This window comes from Carlito syrichta, unplaced genomic scaffold, assembly GCF_000164805.1.
Source record: "Carlito syrichta isolate Samal-C Ts95f unplaced genomic scaffold, Tarsius_syrichta-2.0.1 Scaffold308102, whole genome shotgun sequence".
In the NCBI taxonomy this organism is placed as follows: domain Eukaryota; kingdom Metazoa; phylum Chordata; class Mammalia; order Primates; family Tarsiidae; genus Carlito; species Carlito syrichta.
In genome coordinates, this window is record NW_007252198.1 from 198,484 (window position 1) to 226,320 (window position 27,837).

Here is a 27,837-nt window from a genome sequence, read left to right on the forward strand (position 1 = left end):
TCCTCTCAAGTATAAACTTCCTAGGTGATCATATTATCTCTCTACATAAACGGAGCCTATAGAAATGCTTGGCACACAGATGCACTCAAATGTATGGACTAAACTTTAACAAAAGCATACAAAAATCTGAGGTGAAGATAATATTTCACTGGTTGACTCTTATAAAGTTTGACTGCACAGACCGAAATAGCAGTTTTCTGGAAAGGGCATAAGTTCACAGTAAGCAAATGCTACTGGACTTAGCTCCATCCTGAGCAGCTCCATGGAGTAGTAACATATGGTTTGCAGCTTATCTGATCCACTATTTTTTATTGGATAAGCCTGAATAGCATTTTATTTCTCCACAGCACTCCACGACTCATAAATAAGCGTATGAGGTCTAGAAGTCATAGTTCTACTTTGAAACAGGTGTTCAGTGCTTTTTCCCAGATATGTACAAAACACAGAGGATTCAACTATAATGAATTTGTCAGTGTATTCGTATAAAGAGAAAGACTAAATAACTAGTACATATTTTTAATTGGTAACCTTAGGAACTACTTGATCAGAGTAAATAAGGCATTATGCCCTAGTCTCACAATCTTCAAATTCAACTAGAAAAACATACTAGAAAGAAGTTGAACAGCCCTGGTGATTGGCAGATAAATGTTTAATAAATATTTGTTGAATGAGAGTGACAAAATTTCACCATGTTTAGTAAGGAGTATCATTTAATAACAATTACTCCATAGAAATCAGAGTTTTATAATTATTCTTGATACTGAATTTACCAGGTCAAATGTTTCCTAGGGTTTAATAGTTAACTAGTCTTAATAGTAAAGTATCTAATCATAATTAAAGGATTGGACCTCTTCTACTTCTCAGACCTTAGCCAGCTGAACAATCACACACTTACTAATGCATTTTCCTCACTGCCATTATTGGATCCTTCTGTGGAATTTTTCTAACCAGGACAATAAGTAGAGCTGAAAAATGAAGCAGGAAGGAGAAGTTGTCTCAACTGTCAGCTTGTTTTCACTTAATCGTTGGTCAAAACTGAAGATAAAAATGCCAGCTATAAGCACACATAGAACAAGTCTGTTGTTATCCAGAACCAGTGATTCCTGCATCGCTCAAGCAGACTTCCCATCTGCAATTAATAGGGGAGATTAAAAAAACTTTAGTAGTAATTACACTTCAAAGGCATGTTTAAAAATTTCCTTTTATAGAAGTTATTTCCCCTTAGGTAAGTCTACTATAGGTTAAATCAAATTTAAGGATGGTAAAAGTGGCCACAGAATAAAAGAGGGCCTGTGTGAAAGAAGTAATTTAAATGGAAAAGAATGAGGGAAAAGAGTAACCTACTAATTTTTCAATGTGATGTTGTCAAGCAGATTACAGACAGCTGCTTTCACTTTCGACTACAGTCATAATGCAAGTTGACGACCTGCTAGAGTAACCTCCATGTTCTAGACTGCAGTCATGAGGTAAATTTAAAAAGATACTACAAAAGAATCTAGTTCTATAACAAAACAGGTTAAATAATCTCTTATCTAAAAATAGTAGGGTCCTTCCCCCAAAAGGATAAACTGTAACTTATAAGAGCCTTCCTGCCTATGACTATGCACAGTATGGCAGGCAGTCCAAGCCCAGCAGACCACCAGAAAGCTTTGTAAGTTCATGAAGAGTGGTAGAAGCAGTATTTGAATAATCCTTCTCCACTGTCTCCTGGGCGAAAATATACTCTCCCAGTTAGGCACACAATACATGTGGCAGAAAAGACCTCCAACCCACTAATCTTGAGAGAGGGTAGGAAGTAGATACATGAATTTAGAGTTTTGACCAAAAAAAAAAAAAAACACCATTTTTTGACTCTAAAACTAACCATTTATAATTTTATTAAATTTCCTGCACATGAAAGAATATCGAAAGTCTAAAATAAGAGTCTCTTTCCCTTCTCCACCCAGACCCACTTTCGAGGTTTGTTTTCAGAATTTCAAATTCTGAAAACAATTGTATAGTTAGTAAGTATAGTTTTAAGTAAACGAACCCTGCATCACCTGGTTGGTATCTGACCTCCCTCCATAAAAAGTTAGACATTTATATATACACTCTTATTTATACATTGTCAAGGTTTATTGAATTTTCATTCTGTTTTAGAGCTGTGATTAGGACATATATGAGGTGATCATTATATATGATGGGACCAAGGGAAAGTACTTGTCTGACACTAGACCAAAACCACACCTGGTGAAGAACATCACAAGCCTGTGAATCAACTCATTGTCTTATTTCATCTTTGTTGGCTTCTCCTAGGTCATCTCCACAGCCACTGTTTTAAATGTGATCTTTTCCCTTGTACTCGTCCCACTATTCAAATACAGTGCAAGCCGGGCTCGGTGGCTCAGGCTGTAATCCTGCACCTTTAGGAGGCTGAGGTGAGTGGATTGCCTGAGCCCGTGGGTTCGAGACCACCTGGGCAGTGAGACCTCATCTCTACAATAAATCAAAAAAATCAGTCGGGTGTGGTAGCGCATGCCTGTAATCCGGCTACTCAGAAGGCTGAGGCAGAAGGATCGCTGGAGCCCAGCAGACCAGGCTGCGGTGGCCGGGAGCGGCCACTGCACTCCAGTCTAGGCGACCGAGTGAGGTTCCAACTCAAAAAATAAATTAATAAAATAAAATACAGTGCATAAAGTAGTAAAACTTTCTAAATCTTTACATAACCAGAAGTCCCTTCCTTTTGTCCCTACACTTATTTGCTTGGGTACAGAATTACAGTTTGAAAGCAATTTTCCCTTATAACCTTAAGAACACTATTTTTCATCTAGCATCCAATATTACTTATAAAATATCTGAGTCTGTTATATTGTAGATAAACTATTTCTTCGTTCGAAAATTGTTACGATTTTCTCTTTAATCCTGTATTATTTAAAACCACTAGGAGGCCTAGGTGCAGGTCTGTCTTAGTCTTAGTTCATCCTGAGGACTTATCTTTCCTCAAAGAAATGTTCTTCTATGGTTTGCTGATTATTTCCTTTTCTCAATGGTCCTGGCTTCTAGAACTCATGTTAAACATAAGAGGCTCTGGATCTGTCTTATTGTGTCCCCTAACTTCTCTCATATTTTCCATCTCTCTTTTGGGGAGATTCCTTTCACAAACTTTCAGAGTAAACAGCTTAGTTCTTAGCCCTGTCATTCTTACTTCAGCACCTCTGAGAAATTAAAAATGAGCAAAAAATAATAATCTGATTGCTTTTTTCCCAGCAGACTGTTCTTGTTTTAAAGATGTATTACTCTTAAATCTAAGCACACTAAGTTGTCTCTTTCCCTCAGTTACTTGCCTCCTGTAAAGTCAGTGGATCCGCTTACTTTGTTCATACTATTAGTTTTCCCAAAATTAGGTGAGATTTGGTTACTGGCTCATATTTTTATAAAGACTAAATTAATCTGAGTAGGTAACTAGCATGAGTTCCTTCTGCATGGGTTTAGGTATTACCTCTAACTTAACAGGCCTCTAACTTAAGATAAAAATTGACAACAGGCACTACGTACATGGATTCTCCCTCCCACAAGCAGGCTTGCATAAGGTAAAGTGGCAGGGTGGATGGGACCCCAGTGACATAAAAATAGGGAGGCAGACTGCTTTAGAACATCATCTAACACCTCCCACCCTCACTCTGTCTAATGTGGATATATGAAGTTGCCTCGAGTTCTGCTTCTCCACAGGGGCAGGGACCCCACACTAGGGTCTCTCTACCTTCTTTAAGAATAGGTATCTGGCTCTACCTTGAGTACTAAACATCCTCACCACTTGCAGTCATCTTACACATTATTCACATTCTAGCAGCTCCCGCTGCAGCAATATCCTTTTACTGATCCAACTTTACTCATCTGAAAATGCAACTTAAATGGAAGATCAGACCGAGCATGCATATGCATATACATATATACACACATAAATATATATACAATGACTGTAATTCTGAATTTCAAAAGACTAATACTTTTACACACACATGCCATTCCTTCAAATACAGTCTTAAAGTTATCACAACGGGAAAAAAAACTTAAAAAACTAAACTCACAGATACAAATTGGCAAACACTCAAAAAATCAAATGCATGAAACTTATCACCACATAAAAGTTTAAAGCTCCCAAATATTTATAAATAATTGAGAATTTCAACAAGTCAAAACCCTATGTTTTCAAAGTAAATTGTCAATGGGAGTCTGACCACATATTCAACTCCCACTCCTCACATGCGGTCACACAAGAAATTTAGGATATTAATGAGAAAGTAGAAAACATTCCCAAGTTTATCAAACTTAAAGACTCCCCCTTGGGAAAAAAATGCAAAAGCGTAACCTTATCCACATTCCAAAGAATTTCTAAAATCACTACTTCACTCTCCATATCTTGCCAGATTTCAAAAAAAAAGGCTCTGTCTTCTAAGACAATTCAGATAATATGCTACAGTTCACCTGCTCAAAATGATGTCACTCCTTTGCTTAAAATTATTCAAAGGTTTTGCAAACATCTTAAGATAAAGTCTAGATTCCTTAACGGCCCTGAAAACCATGCATATGTCTCTAGTTTCATTTAGAATCACTCAGCTCAGTTCAATATCTTCCATTACATCTTACAACAGCCTGCCAGTTCTTTTCACACGTCACAGTCATGTTCCACCATCATGTCTGTCCACGTACTATTTCTGCGGCCTAGGACACTCCTCCTTACCAACCAACCTCCACACCCAGAGAGTTCTGGCTCAACTCCTGCTGACTCTAGGTCTCAGCTGACACACAACATTTCAGGAAAGCATTTTCTGGCCACACCCCTTGGTTCAGTCTCCCAGTAGCATCATCACACTTCATGGAAGAGGAAGAAAAAAAGAGTTGTCTGTGTCCTCCGTTTCCTGCATTTGCCTGCATACTTCAAAGGCCCTGAGCTTGTCTTACTTGCCAACACGCCCATAGTACTTAGCACTGTGCCTATACCTAGTACTCAATACATTTCATGTGTTCTAATCATCTAACAAAGCCCCGATGTTCTAGAAAAGTCTAGAATCTCTTGCTTAGATCTGACTCCGTTTTGTAGACTTCCCAAGACATAGGCATGAACACCACCAAAATAAATCTAATTTCACTGCCATAGAGTCAAATTTAATCAATCGTCACAGTAATATGAAAGCAGTAGGCAACTATTTTGGGAGACTATTTTATGATTTGTTCCGTCAAGGACAAAAATATGACAATAATAAATTCACTGGAACAACCATTACTAGTATATTAATAAGCACCTTACTAGTCATGGTGGAAATCCAAAATGAAACAAACAAACAAAAAAAATCACCCAGAAACACATGCACAATTGGCAGAAGAAAGAAGGATTATTTAAGGACATCTGGCAAACATATCCCAGTTGATGGGTATAATGGATTGAAGCTGCAACTTTCATAGAAGCACAATCTCTATTTATTACTAACTGTACTAAATCACTATCAATACTGAAGCCAATTCACTAGGGCTATTCTAAATGTAAGAGCAAACCAACATAAATATATGACAAAATCCCACAGCTTGACAATGTCTTCCATTTCCAGCATGCAGGAATAATAGCAAATGTCAGGAGACTCTGTCTCTGCACAGAAATTTCAATATGGTTTCAGATTGATTTTCCAATGAAAAATAGGAATCCTTTACAAAGCTTACCCAAAATGAACCCCACAGACTGTTTTAATTTTGTTCCAAATTTGACAGAGCACTTCAAGACTGGAAACATGAGCTGGTGAAGATAGCATCTTGGGCCATGCAAGGAGAGACTGGACAGATTCCAGGAGACAGACACTCGATAAGCTTAATGTTTCAGTTCAATCTGTGTGGATTTTAACAAATGAAAGGGCCACCTGCAGAACTTTGGATTAGTCCGCAACTTTTTCTTCATTGGCTAAACTTAGAGATTAACACTTCATCATAACAACCAAAACAAGAATGGGAACAGGTATCATATGAAGATAAAGGAAAAACTCAACAAAGGAGTGATACCTATTCACATTTCCTTAGCATATAATCCCAGAGGAAATGAAAGATGGTTACAGCGAAACATGACCCAAGATTGTGTAGGGCTACACTACTTGTGAAAACAACACTCAAACTCCTCAAATGTGACCTGTCCTGATTCAACAGTTATGGACATTCAAGTGTCTTAAGCCAAGATAAGCTTTTATTAACTAGCCCCAAATTAACTGAGCCACATATTGGGTGTTTCAAATTACTTAGATAAGCTTTTGGTCATTATTTGGTTATTTAACATCCCAGTCTCATGACATGGATTTACTGAAGACTCTAGATTAGCCTTACTTCAATTTAGGATATCATGGGAATTAATCCTACCCATGAAATTTCTATGAGGTTTTGTTATTTTTATTCTAAAGGGGTATAAGGGAGTAGGTAAGAATAAAGAAGGGCATGTCAGAAATGGGATACATATAAATCTAAGAAGAAATAGACAAAACCAACTGAAGAGGTTGTCTTGAATAGTATTGTTGTTGAATCAATGACACCTAAAAATTTTTTTATTTAAGATCCCTGAAAAGCATATTTGTAGGTAGAAAAAAACAGACTCCCCACAAAAAAGAAAACTCAGTTTTCTATGAAGTGTAAGTAGCTATCCAAACAAGATTCCCTATAGTTTTACGTTCCATTTCTAAATGAAGAAGTGCATATTGGGCATATCTCTGTATATTAACATAGAACTTCACATTTTTTGAAGTAACTTCATATTATTTCCCAAAGTCTTTCTAATAGTCCTGTGAAATCTTACATGTCCCCATTTACTAGGCAAGACACTGAAACAAGGCGCATACTCTCAACCACACAGTAAGGGTGAGGCACTACAGGGCATTAAGCCTAACTATTACATCCAAACTTCTTCCACCATATACGCTACTTCAACAATTAGCATGCAATGCAACACCTACAGGGGGATAGAAGAGATTGAGAGGTTACAGCAATGAACAAAACAGACTCAAACCCCCACACTCACAACACTTTAATGAGCACCACTGTTTTGTTTTTTACTTGGCTAGTAGGATGCCATTTACAATAACAAATGTTCGATGAAAACTGGGTTTGTTGCCCAACCTGAGAAACTGAAATGTACTCGAATAGTCAGTTACAAAAACCAAACATTTAGCACTTAAAACATGTTTAAAAATTCATTAAGTATTGGTAATTTTTAAAAAATGATGTAAAAACCTCTATCCTCAGATGCTCAGCTAGGGAAAAGGCACAGGTTAAAAAACGAAATAAAAAGTTCACAAAACTCCACATAGAAACATACATTGATAGGCCCATCTTCAAAACAGGAAAACTAGCAAGCTATTGAGTTGTGTCTAGGACTGCATACACAAATAAGTGGCCAGTGTTTGAGGGGAAAAAAGAAAAGGAAGATATTATTCTAGATTTTATTAGTTAATTTTACACCTACAGACTGAAGATTCAGAACTGCCAGATAATTTAACTTCCAGTAAATAGGTATTTCACTTTTAACATTACTTTCTGTAGATTATTCAAAAGAGACATTCACACTATTCAAACATTTTAGGGAGAGACCTAACATTTAAGCCACTACTGCATATGCCTTACAAATTCCTTATAACAACTTTATAAAATAAATACAAATATAGAAGAGGCTGACAAAACTTAATTAACTTGCCTGTGTGACTACATGATACATAAGACTCCAAAAACTGTAAAATCTGAATATTAAAAGCTCAGCTTAGAAAAGAGAAAAATAAGTTTTGGGATCTATAATAGTTTCTTATATTCAAGTCAATTAATATTCCCTATGAGAATTAAAGTTATTAGATACATATTAGTCATCTGTAAGAATATACTGTGCATACCTTACACCAAAAATAATTATCCTGCCAGGTATGGTGGCTCATGCCTGTAATCCCAGCAACTTTGGGAGGCCAAGACGAGAGGACTGCCTGAGTCCTGGAGTTCAAGACCAGCCTGGGCATCATGGCAAGACCTCATCACTATAGTAAAATAAAAATTAGCTGGGCATGGTGCACACCTGTAGTCCCTGCTACTTGGAAGGATCGTCTGAGCCCAGCAGGTTGAGACTGAGGTTGCTGTGATCCTGCCGCTGTACTCTAGCCTGGGTGACAGTGAGGTTCCAACTCAAAATAATCATAATAGCTATTATTATTAATCAATTGTATCTTTTAAAAAGTTATTTAACCAATTTGCAAAATTACGTGTCATTGTGATGATAAAGTATTTCTTTTAGTAATATCTTAAAAATAGTCATAATGAAGGTGTCACTTTCCTATAAAATTAAATCTTATAAAACATTGTTTCTTTCCCTTATTTTCTTCATTAAAAAAAAATTGTCTTCAGAAGGGCAGGATATTAATAAGTTTGTTCGCACAACCTCAAGACAAAACTTGACTATGTTCCATATAGTCTCACAAAACTGACCAAGTTTTATTATCTAGATCCAGGTCTATAAAGTTGTCAGATACAGCATGAAAGCTTCTGGAAGAACTCTACCATGTCACAAAGGTAGGCAGCAGGAATGGAATAGAGGCGCTACAAGAAATTACAATCCAAATGAGCTCATTAGCAATTGTCCAGTTAGAAAGAAATTGGGAGAAATGTCTTAGGAGTGCAGCCAAGTATACCTACAGAAACTAACTTTGACAAACCCTTACTTAGATGCATCCTTCGTTATGCTTAGTCCTTAAACAAAGGGGGATGGCTAACTTACCACCATGGATAACCTGGAGCCAGGAAAACACCACAGATTAAGGACCTAGGGTAAAGAAGAAATAAGGAAGAAGGGCGTGTAAGACTAGCTCTGCCCACTAGATACACTCTGGCTCTTCAGAACTATGCGCCTCTGCCAATGGCCTACAAAGGAACGTGTAAGAAATTTTATTTTGAAGCCGGGCTCAGTGGCTCAGCCTGTAATCCCAGCACTTTGGGAGGCTGAGGTGAGGGATTGCCTGAGCCTGTGGGTTCGAGACCTGCCTGGGCAACTTGGCAAGACCTCATCTCTACAATAAATCAAAAATTAGCCGTACATGGTAGCACGCGCCTATAGTTCCAGCTACTTGGAAGGCTGAGGCGGAAGGATCGCCGGAGCCCAGCAGGTCGAGGTTGCAGTGGCCGGGAGCGGTCACTGCACTCCAGTCTGGTGACAGAATGAGACTCCAACTCAAAAAAAAAAAAATAAAGAAAAGAAAAATTTTAAAACATCAGGGTTAAGAAATAAAAACCAAATATAAAAAATATTTGCTAGTAAGCAGTATCTCATCTGAAGCCCCAGGCTGACATTAAAGAACTTTCATCCATTGTTGAAAGAGTGAAGTGTGAGAGAGATACAGAGAGACAGAGATAGAGACAGAGAGACAGAGAGAGAGACAGAGAGAGAGACAGAGAGAGAGAGACAGACACACACAGAGAGACACAGATAGTCAGAAAGAGGCACACACACACAGAGAGAGAGGGCACACACACACAGAGAGAGAGAGAGACAGAGAGAGAGAGACACATACACAGAGAGAGAGAGAGACACACACACAGAGAGAGAGACACACACAGAGAGAGACACACACACAGAGAGAGAGAGACACACACACAGAGAGAGAGACACACACACAGAGAGAGAGACACACACAGAGAGAGAGAGAGAGACACACACACAGAGAGAGAGAGAGACACACACAGAGAGAGAGAGAGACACACACAGAGAGAGAGAGACACACACAGAGAGACACACACAGAGACAGAGACACACAGAGACAGAGACACACAGAGACAGAGACACACAGAGACAGAGACACACAGAGACAGAGACACACAGAGACAGAGACAGAGAGAGACAGAGACAGAGAGAGACAGAGAGAGACAGAGAGAGAGAGAGACAGAGAGAGAGACACAGACAGACAGAGACAGACAGAGATGGAGAGACAGACAGAGATGGAGAGACAGACAGAGATGGAGAGACAGACAGAGACAGAGACAGAGAGACAGAGACAGAGAGACAGAGAGAGAAACACACAGAGAAAGAGACAAAGACAGAGACAAAGACAGAGAGACAGGCAGAGACAGAGAGACAGGCAGAGACAGAGAGACAGGCAGAGACAGAGAGACAGGCAGAGACAGAGAGACAGGCAGAGACAGAGAGACAGGCAGAGACAGAGAGACAGGCAGAGACAGAGAGACAGGCAGAGACAGAGAGACAGGCAGAGACAGAGAGACAGGCAGAGACAGAGAGACAGGCAGAGACAGAGAGACAGGCAGAGACAGAGAGACAGGCAGAGACAGAGACAGGCAGAGACAGAGACAGGCAGAGACAGAGACAGGCAGAGACAGAGACAGGCAGAGAGAGAGACAGGCAGAGAGAGAGACAGGCAGAGAGAGAGACAGGCAGAGAGAGAGACAGGCAGAGAGAGAGACAGGCAGAGAGAGAGACAGGCAGAGAGAGAGACAGGCAGAGAGAGAGACAGGCAGAGAGAGAGACAGGCAGAGAGAGAGACAGGCAGAGAGAGAGACAGGCAGAGAGAGAGACAGGCAGAGAGAGAGACAGGCAGAGAGAGAGACACAGAGAGACAGACAGAATGCACCAGAGGGAGGGAGCGCGCCAGAGAGAGAGATGGATGGGAAGAGATGGACAGGGTGGGGGGGAGAAGAAAGGAGTGAAACAGAGAGGATATCTTGACTCTTTCTTAAAATCTAATGGCTGCTAGTCATGACTGTGGATTTCTTAGTGAAGCCCTTAACTTCTGTGTGTGTGAAGAGGTGTAAAACTACAAAGGACCTCAATTTATCACTGTGCTACAAAATGTGCAAATAAGTAAAAACTGATTCTTTTAAAGTAAACATGGTTGTGAATAGGAAAGCAATACCACAAGCTGACACTCTGACACCAGTGTGTCTTCTGAATGTAAGATGCAGCCAGTCAGGAAACTAAAACTTCTAAGATATGGAATGCTTACATAATTTCAAATATTTATACTATATTATGAATAAAGTATAGGCTAAAACCATAATTTTTGAGAGCTGTCAATTAACCATTATTGACAAAGGACCCCTTATTTGAAAGCCAATAAGAATTCTTTAATATGGAGGACTAAACATAAGTCTCTCTCACTTCTCTTACAAACCCCACTAGAGTGACAATTAAACTGGAAGCTTTCTAAGCCCACAGGGAAGACTGAACAAGAGAGGAGACAGTACTAGACTAAAGAAGGTCACAACATCTCAGAGATGAAAAAGAGAAACATTAGATAACAGACTTAGGTTTTGTATTCTCTGCTCCATAGGCTCACAGCAAAAGAAGCTAATAAGAACCTGGCACAATTCTGCAATTGCAGGTGCAAAGTATCACAGGAGTTAGAGGGTTCTGTGGCAAAGGAAAAAAAAAAAGAAAGAAAGAAAAGAAAAAGCAGGATAAACAAAAATGTATAGGAAAGCCTTAACTCATAGAACTCCCTGCCCTGCCTGCTCAGGCAACTGTTCCTCTCCTGTTTTTATCAAAGATAATCTTTATTATCTGAATGAACTGAAAAAAAAAAAAAGGCTGTTAGATTTAAGAGACACAAACACAAATGAGGGTACCTTACAAAAACCAGAAAGATCAGGAAGATTAAGTGAAAATCTGCATGCTAGAAGATAAACACAATGAGGGCAGAGACTTAGTATCTGTCCTGTTCACTGCTGTAGCCCCATTACCTACAATGATGTCCAGCACATAAAAGGCACAAAATATGCAGAAGAGTAGGTAACTGTTTTCAATCTCCAAAAAAGTAGAACATTTAAAAACAACTAGGACAAAAAGAGATTATATATATATAAAATCTAAACAACAATCCAGGGGATTTTAACAGGAATATATAAAAAGAAAGCATAGAAAACCAGGAGCTGCATAAATTTTAAAAATGCAAGAAATTCTGCAGAGTTTAAGTTTATAGCACACACAAAAAATGAAATTTCAGAATATCAAGAATAAAAGATGTAAAATACTTGGGATATTTTAGGTAGAAAGGCAACAAATAAGAGAATCGGAAATGAGAATGGTCATGAAACTAAAATACATCAGAATGATGCCTTCTAAATTCTGTGGAAAATGGTTTTTAACCTAAAACACTATATCTCACCCAGAGAACAACCAGGTGTAAGGGTGAAGGTAAAACAATATTCAGACATAACAATCTCCAAGTTTACCTGGCACAGTGCTTTCCCTCTACTCTCCCCAAAAAAACAAGTGGAGCACTGTATTCCACTAAAAGAAGGAAATGTAAGGAAAAGGAATTCTTTATATCTAAGAAATAGGTGATACAGCACTGAAGAGAGACAAGAGGCACTCCCAGGATACAGCAAAAGGAAGTCCCACTAGAACAACGATTTGGAGGCTATAGAAAACCAGTTCTGATTAGAGTTAGGAGAACAGCTGCCTGAAGGAATAGGAATAAAACAGTCCTAGGGATTTTTGTGTCTTCATTCTGAGGATGGCTCCTTAGAAGACTTTAGGGATAAATTAATGACAGTGACCAAAAAAAGCAAATAAGCGTCTTTTTACAATTAACTCTAAAAAACAAAATAGTTAGATGTAAAAAGAACTATGATAAAATATTACAAGGCTGAGAAATGACTATTTGTAACATAAATGCTGATGTACCTTAAAACTGGTAAAAAGCTACGTAGGGAGGATATGCAGATAAAAAGTATAAGGAGGGGGATGTAAAAGAATTAAACCTACACCACCCAAAGTCACAAGCCAATTGAAAACTCAACCATAGCCACAGAAGCACGAAATCTTAAAAGAATAAATAGCTTTTGTTAAATGCATCTAAAAAATAAAATAGGCATAGGAGGATGGGGCAGGAATCTGGTATTTTTCTTATAATGTGACAAAAATTTTAAAATATAGACATTATTTTATAAGCGATAAGGTGAGTTTTAAAAAAAAAATTTCATTCAATAAACAACCTATTCTAATCGATTAGTTATCTCATTGGGATTATGGCTCTCTGGAACAAAAGCATTTAGTCTCACAGCAAAAGAGGTTTCTGACTTACATACAAACTTTGCAAAAGATGAATTCTGGTTTTGGAAACTAGCTCTCTACTTAAACTTTTACATGGAATTTAAATAAAGAAAATCATAAACAAAACTGCAATATGCTAATTCATGTCCTCGTGGCCTCAGAATTCTGCCTGAGCCCCTTAACAATGAAAGAAAAATTAAATCATCAGGCACTCAGTTGAAAATCTCATAAGCAACCACCAGTAAGGGCTATTCACATTAAATTTAACAAAAGCTTATCCTCTATGCTTTAAAATCAACCTTACATGTAAAACTGGCTCATGTACAAATGAGCTAAAATAAGGGTCAGCAAACTGGCCTGGAGTGGCCAAAATCCAGCCTGCCTCTGCTTTTGTAAGAACTCACCAGCTAAGAATGATCTTTACATTTTTTAATGTTTGGGATATACACATATTTTATGACATGTGAAAAAAAAAAACATTATCCAAATCTCAGTGTCCATAAATAAAGTTTTATTGGAACACACTCTTGTTCATTAATTTTTACATTGATACCTGTTTTCCAACAGTTGTGAAAGAGACTGTATAACCCACAAAACCTAAGATATTTGTCATCTGGCCCCTTTCAGAAAAAGTTTGTTGGCCCCCCGAGCTAAAGGACTACAATTCTGAATGTCATCTGAATTTTACTTCAGATTATTGAGTCAAATTCATATATTTAAAAATGATAAGTAAAAGGCCTTAGGAGTAGTCTATACAACCTTTCAAAGAGCCAAGTCCAAAGAAACTTAATGGTTTGCTTAGAGTCACTCAGGTAAATGAGAAAAGAATGAATACTGGAGTATCTGACTCAGATGGCTGCTCTGTTAGATAAATATCTGTTGCCAAGAATAACCCTAAGATTCCTTTGTTCTGAAACCACTATTCAATGTTCTATTCTTAAATCATTTCTTTCATTTTAGTTAAAATAACAATAAAAGATGCTCTTTAGCTTGGCCTACCCCAAATATTTAAAATAGATTTCTGTTGATTTCTACTCACAACCGTATCAATACAGCAGAACAGAATATTGGTTAAGGATGGAGTCTCTGATGTCAGGAAGACCCTGGCGCTGGCTGTTCCTAAGTATCAGTAACACTCTGGCCCTACAGTCTGAACTTCCTGAAACTTCACTTTCTCACTTCTAAAGGTGAGCACAGTACCTACCTACCTGAGTACAGTTAGACTGAATGAGATGAAATTAAGGTCAAGAAGGTAATGTACTGATGACACAGAAATAAGAGCTCAAGAAATATTACCTATCATACTTTGCCTTATCACATCCAAATATTTTCATAACTATTCATTATCCTTGAAGAGCTCCATTGGCAGCATTCTCAGACTGCAGTGTGCATAAGAGTCACACTGCAGTGTGCATAAGAGTCACACTGCAGTGTGCATAAGAGTCACACTGCAGTGTGCATAAGAGTCACACTGCAGTGTGCATAAGAGTCACACTGTAGTGTGCATAAGAGTCACACTGTAGTGTGCATAAGAGTCACACTGTGAACTTGTCAATACAGATTCCCCTGGCCCTACCCCCAGATACCCTGTTTCTTTATCGGGGGGGGGCAGAAATCTGTACTTTCAGGCTCATGTATGATTTGGATGCAGGTGGTTCATGGAATAGAGAACAATGTTCCTCAGGGAGGAGACACCTCTTATCAACAAGGGTGCCTGAACGATGCATATTTGTATACCTAACCCTTAACTGTACCCCACAATATCATAATAAAAAATATTGATTATAAAAAAAAGAAAACAATGTTCCTAGATAATGAAATGGATATCAAGAGGTTAAGAGACAAACCAAAAGCCTATGTAGTCACAGTTTTAAGTAATCGATTGTATCAAAAGAGCAAGAAACTAAGTACTATTAGTGAGTACTATTCATTCCTTCTGCTGTTTGTCCAACTGTCCATTTTTTTACTTAAACTTCTGTTGGGCTCTGTAAATTAACTAATGTTACATACAATACAAAGATTATTTCTCAGATTAAAAAGGTTAGGACTTCCAATTATACATCCAACTAAATATCAGAGGAGCTCAGTAAGGTCAGTACTCAGATCCAAATGGAATTCCAGTTTTCTGCCTTAGAATTCAGTCACACAACCTTGTTACCAACCCCAGAGAACTGAAGACTGACCCAATTTATTGACTGGTATATTTGCAAGCAGGAAAAAAAAAAGAGAGAAAAAAAAATGTGTTCGTATGCCACTATACAAACTAAAATAAGCTAAAATATCTGGTTAAAAATAAAAATTTAACTAAATATATCCTATATGGAGAAATACTAATGTGTAATACATGTGAATCAAATTGTATGCAATAGCTGCACCTCAGGGTCAGTTTATTCAGTGGAAATGTCTATTCCAAAACCAACAACAAAAACAGAGCTGAGAGTGGCAAGAGTTAGAGAATGTAAATGCACACATTCACAATTACCTTGCTCCAGTCTAAAGCACAAGGAACGTCTCGCTGCTTCCATCTCAGGAGTCGGGTTATCTAGGACATGTCTACACCACTGCAAAGGAGTCAGGGGTTTCTCTGATGAGGTGAACGTCTTTGAAGAGCCAACGTATAACCTTTAAAAAAGAAATCTACATTATAGGTATGATATAGGCATAGAGAGCTAGAGAGCAATACCTTCCATCCTTTCTTACTAACAGACCTCTAAACTGTCCAGTACTAGGTACTTCTCCCTACTCCCCCAAATAAAGTTTAGTCTATGCCAGTTACTCTCAATCTTTGATGCATCAAAATCATTTAAAGTGCTTATTAAAACACAAATTGCTAGACCACATCCCATAAGTTTTTGATTCAGTAGGTTTGGGGTAGCATTCAATAATCTGAATTTCTAACAAGTTTTCAGGTGGTGCTAAAATCACTGATCTAAAGACCACACCTCAGATGCACTTGGCTAAGCTAATCATGGTCATTCCACTGCTCCCCTTTGCCTGGTGATTGGTTTAGGCTTAAGCCCAGGATATAACCCTAGCCAATAAAAACTGAAGAGAAATCATCTGACGGGCTTGTGAGCAACTTTTTCCTTATGTTAAAAGGGGTCACAATTATATGCTACCTGCAGGAAATTCACTTTAAATATAGACACACGTAGATAGGTTAAAAGTAAAAGACCAGAAAGGTAAAAGCAAACAACAACAAAGAAAAACTACCCCAAAAAAACACCAGGCCCAGAGGACTTCACTGCTGAATTCTACCAAGCATTTAAGAAAATATCAATTCTTCACAAAACCTTCCAAGAAATCAAAAAAGGAAGGAATACATCCTAACACATTATACCAGGACTGTGGCACCCTGATACCAAAATCACAGACATTACAAGGAAAGAAACTAAAGACCAATATCTCTCATGAATACAAATGCTAAAAGTCTAAATACCTAGCATATTGACTCTAACAATACATAAAAAGGGAGATTCCATCATTACCAAGTGGTGTTGATCCCAGAAATGAAAAACTGGTTTAAATTCGAACATGAATATAACTTACCACATTAACTAAAATAGAAAAACCATGACAATCTCAACAAAGAAAAAAGTATTTGACATCCACTCCTGATAAAAATCTCATAAAATTAGGACCAGAAGGAAAAGCCTCAACCTGATTGGAGGCATCTACAAAACAGCATACTTAATGGTAGAAAACTAAAGGTTTTTTCCCTAATATCAGGAATAAGACACGGATACTAGTTCTCATCACTTTTCTATTCAATACTCTGCTGCAGGTTCAAGCCAATGCAATCAGGCAATAAATAAAAACACTTACATTGGAAAGAAATAAATCTGTCTTTATTACAGATAACATAATCATCTAAATTTTTAAAAACTGAGGAATCTACAAAAAAGTTATAGAACTAATAAGTGAGTTTAGCAGCGAGATTGTAGGTTACCAGATTGCTGAAGAAAAATCAATTGTATATTTGTACATATCAGTAATGACAATTGGTAATTTTTTAAATTTTCCATTTACAATAGCATTAAAAAATATATATGCTTAAGGATAAATCTGATAAAAGATGTGTGGTAAGTGGACACTGAAAGCTAAAAAATATTCTGAGAAAAATTAAAGACATAAACAAATCACTATGTTTATGAGTAAGAAGACTAAATTATATTAAGATGTCAATCTCCTTAAGTTGATCTATAAAACTAGCAAAATCCCAATTAAAATTCCAGCAGAACTTTTTGTAGAAACATAAATAGTGTCTGGGTGTGGTGGCTTATACCGCTAATCCTAGTGCTTTGGGAGGCTAAGATGAGAAGACCGCTTAAGGCCAGGAGTTTGAGACCACCCTGGGCAACTTAACAGGATCCTATCTCTACAAAAATTGTTTGTTAAAAATTAGCCAGGTTTGGTGATGCACACCTCTATTCCTAACTAACTGGCAGGCTGAAGTGGAAGGATCACTTGAGCCCAGAAGTTTGAGGTTACAATGAACTATGCTCAGGCCACTGAATTCCAGCCTAGGCAACAAGTGATATCTTGCCTCTAAAAAAACATTTTTTTAATTAAAAAAATGACAGAAACTGATTCTAAAATTCACACAGAAACACAAAGATCCTTGAAAAGTCAAACAACTGTTTAAAAAAAAAAAGTTGGAGAGCTACTAATTGATTGAGATTCGTGACAGTAATGAAGACAGTTTAGTATAGCATCAAGATAACTAGATCAATTTAAAAAATAGATACTCCATAAATAAAACCACACATACAAGAAATCAGAAAATCAAGAAATAATGATTTTTAATAAGGTACATAGACAATTAAATGAAAAAAGTATAGTCTTTTGAATAAATGATGCTGGAACAAAATGAATATCCATATGCAAAACAAACTCCTGCAGGAACTTTGATCTATAAACACAATATCAAAAGTTAACTCAAAATAGAGATACCACCACATACGTATTAAGATGAATAAATTAAAAAAGATTAGCCATAGCAAGTGTTGATGAAGATGTGGTGCAAATGAAAACTTCATACACTGGTGGTGGAAAAGTAAAAACAGTATACCACTTTGGAAAAGAGTTTGGCAACTTCTTAAAAAGCTAATACACACCTACTCTCTGTTCCAGTCACTCAAGTCATTAAACATTTACCCAAGAGAAATGAAAGCATGTGTCCATACACTTATACATAAATGCTCATAATAGTCTTATTTGTAATAACCAAAAAGTGAAAACAACCCAAATGTCCATCAAAAGAAGAGTGGATAAATAAACCATGGTTATATCTATACAATCTAGTACCTCTTCACAGTAAAAATGAACTATTGATTCAGGTAACAACACAAATTTCAAAACAAATATCTAGCTTGAAAGAAGCCAAACTAAAACAAATGAAAGAGAGCATACTATATAATTTCATTTATATAAAACCATAGAAAGATGCAAATTAATCTATAGAAATAAAACAAAACAAAACAAAAAAACAGATCGCTGGTTGCCTGGGTTGTAGATAGGTAGAACCAGGAAAGAAGGAACATAAAAAAATGGTCACAGGAAAACATGAAGTAGTAAAATATGTTCACTATTTTGATCTTGTTCATGATCATGATTTCATCGGTATACAAGTATACTTATACATATGTCAAACTGTACATTTTTAGAATGTGCAGTTTATATTATTACACTTCTGTAAGGCTCCTGTAAAAAGTAATAAGATGGACTGACTGCTTTGTGTCCCTCAGTGCTCTTAAGACTCAGAGCTGCCATCTACCACATATGTGAAGTGCTCATGTTTGCCACAGCCCTGACATGAATGAACCACTAGTCAACTGAGAATTTCTTTATCCCTAGATTTCTTTAAACTTATTCCTTATTGCTTATTACACACACAGCCTTTGCTTGTTCTCAAATCCCTCTTAGCTACCACCTGTCTACTTTCTGAAGCACTGTTCTGCCTGTTACCTCCAGCATTCCATGGGACAATGGCTGACCTCTTCTGATGCTATGAAACTTCCAATTAGCTTGCCTCCAGATATCCCATTGAATTTTTGATAGAGTCTTCATTTTTTGTTTGTAAGGGAGCCAAATATAAGACACCCTTAATCTCTTAGGGCTTATATGATACAGTTCTTCCATCTGACCACACTGCCTCATAACATCTTCAAAAGCAGTGCTCACTTCCACAGGCACATTCAGTTGCTAAGTGACTCACCAGCCATGTTCACTATGGGGATTCTCTCTTTCATACTCCTTAGTCCATCCCCCCTATCTAATATTATGTGTCATCCCCACCCTGGACTTCACAGAAGGTGGGGTGATCATGGCTAAAAGCAGGGAATTCAGTTGAAAGTCTACATGAGGAACAACTAGAATCCCAGATCCCCTCCTCCAACCTACACAGTCAGCCTTCCCTTCCCTTCTCCATCACAGTCTAAGACCAGAGACTCACTATCTGAATAGACTAACCCAAAGAAGCCCAGACTTCAGCACACCAAACTTGGCTGAAGGAGGTATGAGGTGAAAGTCTACAAGCTGTCTGGTCAGAACTCTGGCCCCATTTCTCTCTTTGCATTCCTAGAAGTAACTGCCTTGCTTATATCTCCTAGTACAAAAGGCTTATGCCTGGACAAATAGATAAACCCAAGACCTAGAGATACTGAAATGTAGACTGCTTATTCACCCAACCACTAGTAAATTACAGCACTCAAAAAGCTCCATCCACAGGGAGTTTCAGATCAGCTTCAATATCTCCTTAGGGTATGAAGAGCCAATGACACCAAATTCCTGAAATATTTCTTTTACATAAAACATCAGACTAAAAGTACAGAGGAGGGGGAGAGGAAAAAAAAATCAAGGAGAAAAACAATGTAGGGAACAGGTAAAAATTCTAAAAAGAGTATAATTGATATCATCTAAGAGAAAATGTTGCATTCACACACAAAAAAATAAGAAACAGTTTCTTTACTCTCAGAAAATGAAACTATCATAGCAAAAACAAGAGAGTCAATAAATGAGTTGGAATATCAAACTGAAGAAGTTTCCTAGAAGCAAAATAAAGACACAGAATAGCATTGGGAGAAATGATTGAGTGAGGTAGACTAACCTATAACTGACTGTTATGGGGGAGCAGGAGGGGGAAGGGGAGGGAGGGAGGCAATGTTCCTTAAAAAAAAAAAAAAAAAGGCAAGAAAATCTCTCAGAGTTGAAGACAGGCCATGGTATTATAGAGTGAAAGCACCCAAAAGTGTCCAGTACACCTAATAAAAAGAAAGACCCATACCAAGGTACAACAGGACATTTTAGGATACTATGGATAAAGAAAGCTAAAGAAAAAGTCACAAAAGATTAGATCTCCAAATCACAGTACACTCAATAGCTACAGCACAGTAGAAGCTAGAACAAATAGAAGAATGCCTTCAAAACATGAGGGGAAGTTTAACTTAGATTTTTATACCCAGCCCATCTATGAGTCTTATTTCAGAATCTTATTTGAGGGTAGATAAAAAACATTTTCAAATATGCAGGATCTCACAGTATACCTCTCTCTCATGCATGTGCCTTGTCTCAGAAAGCTATTGGCAGCTGTGCCTTACCAAGGAGAATAACTGAAATATAAAGACAAACAGTTTTAAAAATGGGGATCCAACATAGGTTAAGAAACTGAAGGCATTCCCTCAACAATAGCACTATGCATTCAGCCTAGGGAACAATCAGGGAAGACTGGAGCAGTGGAATTAAGAGTTTCAGAAGGGACAGCACTACAAAATAAATCACTAAAAACATATTTAAGAGACTACCTAATATGTATGACCTTATTGAGGAACTGTATGGCACTTTGAGAGTGTTTGAAGAAATAATTTGTGATAGGAATTAAAGAAAGTGAAGAGGTAGAGAAGACAGACCATTATTAATTCTTGGAGGGATAAAGGAATTAGAGAAAATAAATGCAGCATACAATTAACAGGGCTTAGCTAGTAAATTACAATCATAATGCAGACTTTAAATATAGAAGAAACCCTATAAAAGTCATCATGAAAAAAGAAAAAAGATATGATGGCTAGGGCTGAGGGGAAAAAAGCTGAGTTTCATCTTCCATAACAAGTCCACAAATGTCTAAGATCATAAACATATAGACAGTATAGAAATAAAGAAAAAAAAAGAAACAGCTCGAGGAGTGTAAAGTGATGTCCATGTGAAGGACTAAGTGGCAGGAAGCAAGCAGAGGGCTGCTTTCTGCAAAAAGCCTTGCTGAAGAAGAGCTTTTAAACTACTTATGTACTGTTTATTGCTTTATTTTGATAAACTGTAGGAACAGTTTCACCCAAATGTATGGCATTAAGACAGAAGTAATCATTTTCAGAGTTAGTGTACAGTGTGTCCAAGATAGCTTTGAACCTAGTATTTCTATGACTTGGCCTAAGCTGGATTTAAATAAAGACAAGGGCAGTTAGTTATAGAGATCACATAGCTACTAACTCCTTGAGTATAACATAGCTCCAAAATTGGATAAGGTTAAAAGAAAAAAATCTGTATTTCTCCCAAATAGCTCTAATCTTCTAAAGAGTCATAAAAAACCACCTTATTCATTGTCATTACAATGCAAGTAACTCTTTACAATATCCTATTTTGCTATTATTAATGCAACACACCTTCTAGTAACTTACAAATTCCTCTTTCAACCTAAGTAGTTTTGTCAAGGGTATACTGGAATCTGGCAAGAATATTTGAAAAGTCTTAATCTGTGGGAGCCCAAAGTATATGAGATGTCTTCAGAGGCTCTTCTAGCTCCCTCTTTATATAGTCAATGCATATATGAAAATGTACTAAGTAAACATCTGTGTTGATCTGTATAAAAATGGAAATTAATTTGATACTACATTTTTGATAGGTATGCTAATTTCATCCATGGTAATTTAAAACATCACAAACTGAATTCTGCACAGATTTAAGCCTCGATACACTGTGAGGTGTTTTTTGTTTTGTTTTGTTTTGTTTGCTCTTGATTTTTTTGCCCACTGTGATGTTTGGTAACAAATTTAAAATGTAGTTTTAAATAAAGTTTGTTCTAAAAAAAAAAAAAAAAGAAAAGCCTTAATCTAAAACTTCAGAATTCTTAAATATGTCAAATTTTCTTTAGCCTGTCTTCAATAACTTCCAAACACACATACCTAGAGACTATTATCCTTCTCACAGAATCCCTTCCTTTCCACACACATCACATTCTACACTGGAAGATAAAAAGTAGAAAGCTCACCACACTAACCCTGAATGTTTCAAATAAAGTACTACAACTGTATATTAAAAAAATAAAAAAAAAACTCAGTTATTCTCAAGAAAACATTTTGTTCTAAAGTCATCCTTTTGTAAAGTATACAAAAAACATGTGATATAGCAATACATATATTTGTAGACCTGTAATTGACAAGTAATATGTGGTAATAGCCAATCTTAAGAGTCTCCAATCACAAATTTTATTTTAAGCAAAGGCACTGATAAGCACAATCAACCAATCTTTAGCTCTCTTAAACAATGTTTGCCTTACTGACACCTGCTAGGATCAAACTGGGCAGCCACAGCAAAATATCACACCATCAAGATAATAGGAAAACACATGGTAAAGTCGAAATTTTAAGTACTAAACTGTCCTACAGCACACCTTCCCTACACCCACCCACCTTCACCCAGTTAGAACTAAGCTTCTACTTTAGCATCTCACATCAGTGTTTCAAAGTTACTCATTTCAAACTCACACCTTCACACACTTCAGTCAACTCCATTTGCTCCTGGAAAACATTGTGCATTTTCAATTAGCATTGTCAGAAAGCGAAGCACCCTCTGGTCTTTTCACTGAAAATCAATTATGCAAAAAACAGGTTAGCTGGTCTAATTTAGCTGTGCCATATGTATAGCACAAGGTGCTCAACAGCCTTAATGAAAAATTGGCAATGATTTTAGCCAGCTGTCTAAGGTCTTCATACTACATGTGGAAGATAAATATCTCATTCATTAAATTCTCCTTAACTTGTACATATCACCATTTCCCCCTTGTATAGATAACAACTTTTCTATTGTCTTTCCCAGTCGAGAAATTTTTAAATCCTTACTACATCCACTTTATATAGTCTCAATATTCTGCTAATTGTCTTTCCACTAAAATAAAGCCTCCTTATATGGCAGTATTTTATATTTGCTGGCATGATTTTACCTGGGCATTTTCTTATATTGAACTGTCTTCCTAGTTGAGGTGTGCAAGACCTGATTTATCCCCAAGGTATGATACTATCTTCAGAGAGCTGTGCTCTTCCAGCTGTTTTCTCCAAGACCATTTGGCTTTCAAAGAGTATAAATTGGGGTTTTTCTAATTTTGACCATAACACACAAATATACTTTATATTTCCAGTGTAAGACTGAAACAAGTTTAATTAAGACAAGTACTGAAATGTAAGATATGATAAACTCTGATTTTCTATTCTATTGTACTTCATTTTTTAAAAATGCTCGTCAATCTACTAAAGTGACTTAATAACCCACTAATGGGTCACAATCTAGCTTTGGGGAAAAATATCAATGGTATAAGCACATCTGAATCTGTAAAAATAATCTGAATGTTAATCTAGACTCTATACGAAAGAGCTTAAAACAGCCATTTCCCCTCAGAGCTGCTGTCCCTCAACATTAAGATAAAGCTGATACAAGTCATAAGAAGGTCTAGTAGGCAGATCATGGCACCCATTGCCACTTTATACCAATCTAACTTAATCTGCTTGTATGCTGGTGCTTCTCAGCCTGACGAACAGAAATATGAATCTTAAAAACAAGTCTTCCATAAAGACTAGAAAATCATCCAGTCACACCATGTCCCGTGTATGCATCAAGATTTTAGTCCTTTTAATTAGCTTCTGATACTCAGATTTTCCCCTTTTGCATTCTAGCCTTGGGCCTTCTGGAAAGCTAAGTTTATCAAATTAGTAGGTAACTAAGGAAGGCAGTATAGCAAGATATGAAGTTTTACTAAAGGCTACAATTGGACTAAAGAATTAAGGTTCTGGAATTATTATCAACTTCAGTTTTCTGAGACATCTAATTCTAGCAGCACTGTGCTAGATAACCAAGTTGTATTAAGGCAAAATAATTAAAATTCAACTGAAATAAATATCTGAAGAAATAAGAAAATTGTTTCAAAGTTTTTCATAAAAATGAAAAGCAGAACACAACAATCTTCATACGTTAAAGTTTTTTGTTTGTTTTTTTGTGTGTGTATAGAGACAAGGTCTCACCAAGTTGCCCAGGCTGGTCTCGAACCCACGGGCTCAGGCAATCAACTCGCCTCGGCCTCCCAAAGTGCTGGGACTACAGGCTGAGCCACTGAGCCCGGCCACTAAAGATTTTTTTTAAAGAAAAATATTACATATAGATTAAATAATCGTTCAGAAAAAAGATCCAAGAGGCCTGATGGATCATTCACTAACTATTGAACTATCAATCAAACTGTGGCTCTACTAGAAACAAATGCCCTCCAACACATAAACCTTGACCCAAATTTTGTCCAATAAACATGGAATAGTCATATTCTATGGCTTTATTAAAAGAGATTTACATGCAAGAACTGCTAAAAGATTCAGTGATTGACATTTACAAACTCTTCTTTAACATAAAATACATTTTAGCAGGAAGTACTATACTAAACGATCAATAATTAATTTTGTTTAACCCATTAGGATAAAAGGTATGAAATTGTATGAAATCATAATTTTAAAATGTATGAGTTGTAGGTGACACACTAAACAGTAATTTGGTCCCTTGACACTGCGACTTTTACAATGATGCAGTTTTCACAGGGAGATGTGGAGCTACACATGCATAGACAAAGACCACCCAAAAATATTCAATGAAAAGTATTTAAAAACTGATGTGCATATGTTGTATATCGATTTGTGTAATTATCTTTTTGTTTTAAAGGATCTACGGAATGTTAACAGGGTTAATTCTGAGTCATGGTAATGGACGGGGAACAAGAGAGAGGACTACCATAACATTATACCCACTCCTATGTTCTGTTTTTACAATGAAAATGTAGATCGTCTCACTTTAAATATTTTAAAAATAACCAGGTACTAAACACCCACTTCAGTTATTTCTTAATAAACAAAAGAAAAATAAGTTGGCATACTGCAAACATATCAGGATACCCAAATGAAAAAGCACTTTGTGTGACCACACAATAGGAACACTATAGTTTGAAATGATAAAGGAATTCAGAGTGCTTTGCAAGCACTAACAAGTAGTTAAACTACAAATTAAACCCTGTTGATTGTTTTCTCAACACTATGCCAAAATATTGCAATATGAAAATATCTTAATGTATAAAATATAATAAAGAGACTTCTGTAAATCAGGTGACCTTAAAATTTTTGAGTCCATTCCACGAAGATTAATGATGTCTCCTTGTTTTTCCACCTGGGATTCCAATTCTAGGTTTATTTTGAGGAAGATTCTCTATAAATAGTGTGCCATTTGTCCATAGAAACACTTATAAAGTATCAAGGCATTGATGTATTCACCTCAATACTTGATGAATGAAATAGACTCTGCCTCAATTTGTATTTGCTTCAAACATGTGAAGAGCTAATATGCTAATTTCACTAAGTAGGTAATTTGTTAGTTATCAACACTATTTGGACTAAAAATAAACAAACGGAAAATCTAGATTTCAATACACTAACAGTAGTTGGAGGATAATATGATAGAAGTCCATTCAAAAGAAGAAAAGTTGCATTGGTTAGATTACTAATCTAAAACATACAAAATAACAACTCATAAATTTTTTTTTTTGAGTTGGAGTCTCAGTTGCCCAGGCTGGAATGCAGTGGCACACTCATGGCCACCCCAGCGTCGACCCACTGGGCTCAGGCAATCCTTCCACCTCAGCCTTTCAAGTAGCCAGAACTACAGTCACTACCACATCCAGCTAACTTTTGATTTATTGTAGAGATGACGCCTGGCCAAGATGCCCAGACTGTTCTCATACCCGTGGGCTCAGGCAATCCTCTCGCCTCGGCCTCTCAAAGTGGTGGGATTACAAGCTTGAGCCACCGTGCCCGGTCTCATGAAAAGTTTTTAAATGATAATATTTTTAAGCATGGGATTGATCCTGTATATCGCCCCAACAAAAATATAAAAAGCTTTCTACCACTGTTTGCGTATTATCAGAAAAGACCAAGTAGAAACTAAATCAGTATAAGATAACTTGAAAATGGCATAAGGGCTGAAAGTTATTAGCGAAAGCCTAAGAACAGGCATGTGAGCATTTTCTAGTACCACAATTTGGATTGAAATAGATCACAACACAGCCTGGACTTTGTAGAATAAAGGTGCATCTTCTAAAGGATAGCTTAAAGTTCCAGAAAGTGACAAGTTGCTTGATTTTTTACAACTTGAGCTACCTGCACAGTTGCCAAAAAGTACCAAAGAAGAGATTGAATATGCCTCTGAAAGGTTTATTATAGCTCCATAAATTTTGAATACTGAATTAAACCAATTAGTGTACTTTACAGTTAAAATTCTCACATAGAAGAATATAAGGGAAAAGGAATACTGTCATTCTTAGCAGGAAACTAGGAAAGTTCTCCATCTTCCATTCCCTTCTATGCAACATGAACACAAAAAGCGAGGAAAACCCAGTTTGGAAAAATAGGAAGAGTCCTTAATAAAAGGACCGAAGATAGGAGGAGGACTACAAATATTCTTCACTCCACTTCTGAGGTGAATGTTGCTCATTTTCCTTGCATGAACCCAAGTTCCGCCTCACCTGAAGCTTCTATTATTTGACCATTTCCCACCATGCCTAGTGACTGAGGAAAGCATGGGAACCAACCAAAAGAAGTCAGTCATTAAATGACGAATGCTCCATAAGCAAGCAGCAAGAAAAATACTTAAAAGGATTATTACTCCCCCCAAAGTTAGTCATTCATGGACAGAAGCTAGTCAAGTTTCAACTGAATAAATGCTGTCAACCTTAAGTTACCTGATAACCAACCAAAAAAAGTTTCCAAGAAATAAGGATAATAAGGTTTTTCTAATCTCACTTTTCCTCAAGCTACAGTTTAATTTTAAAAACTTTGTTCCTAATTTTGTTTCTTTTAAGTGCCTTCAACCTGCTCATTCTACTCCCTGACAAACCCCTATCATTGACACCATCACTTATGAGAAAGCTAGTGAGGTCACCACGTTTTAAAGAGCAAGTCCGTCTCTAAAAAAGAAGATATCAATCAAGATGCAGCGAACGAGAGCATACGACTGCAAAAACTCAAAACTCCGAGAAAGAACCTCTTTCTAAGCAGAGAGCCATCACTAGGCGGCTTCGGATGCCACCCGAAGAGGGACAGCACGTGAAGCTTGCCCAGATTCGTTTGAAGAAAAGAACAGTAACAGTCGCAGACAGAGGCCAACCCCTACCCATCCCCCGTCACCCCCCAAAAAATACCGGGAAAAAGAGCAGGGCTGAGCAACAAGACATGACGACACGGATTTTGCAGTTAATGCTAACGAGGAGCATGAGACCCAGCACTGAGCAAATAGCAGAACACAAGGCAGATGGAGAGGGCCAGTTCATCCCCAGTCGGACCTGTTAGAAAACAGGCTTCTGCCCCCGTGGAAAGCCTCATCTTGTCGCCTGGCTGGACACTCGCTAGGCCACCACGTTCGGGGGCCGTGGGGTCCCCCCTTCCACCTCTTCCCCCCCCCCCCCGGTTTCTGGGGCCTCCGAGGCCGGGGTCTTGCGGAAGGGG

At 37.3% G+C, this 27,837-nt stretch overlaps 1 protein-coding gene across 2 annotated transcripts in view; it reads right to left on the reverse strand.

The window, feature by feature from the left end:
- SLAIN1 (SLAIN motif family member 1) overlaps positions 1-27,548 on the reverse strand; it is a 55,883-nt gene extending 28,335 nt beyond the window's left edge. The window contains exons 1-2 of one of the 2 annotated variants that reach the window (XM_008064914.2): positions 27,377-27,548; positions 15,528-15,667 (exon numbers count right to left, since the gene is read on the reverse strand). In XM_008064914.2, coding sequence (XP_008063105.1) covers positions 15,528-15,570 — 43 coding nt within the window. In that variant the 5' untranslated portion in view covers positions 15,571-15,667; positions 27,377-27,548. The remainder of the gene's footprint in view (positions 1-15,527; positions 15,668-27,376) is intronic. The other variant, XM_008064913.2, reaches the window with a different exon arrangement.
- Positions 27,549-27,837: the final 289 nt, after the last annotated feature.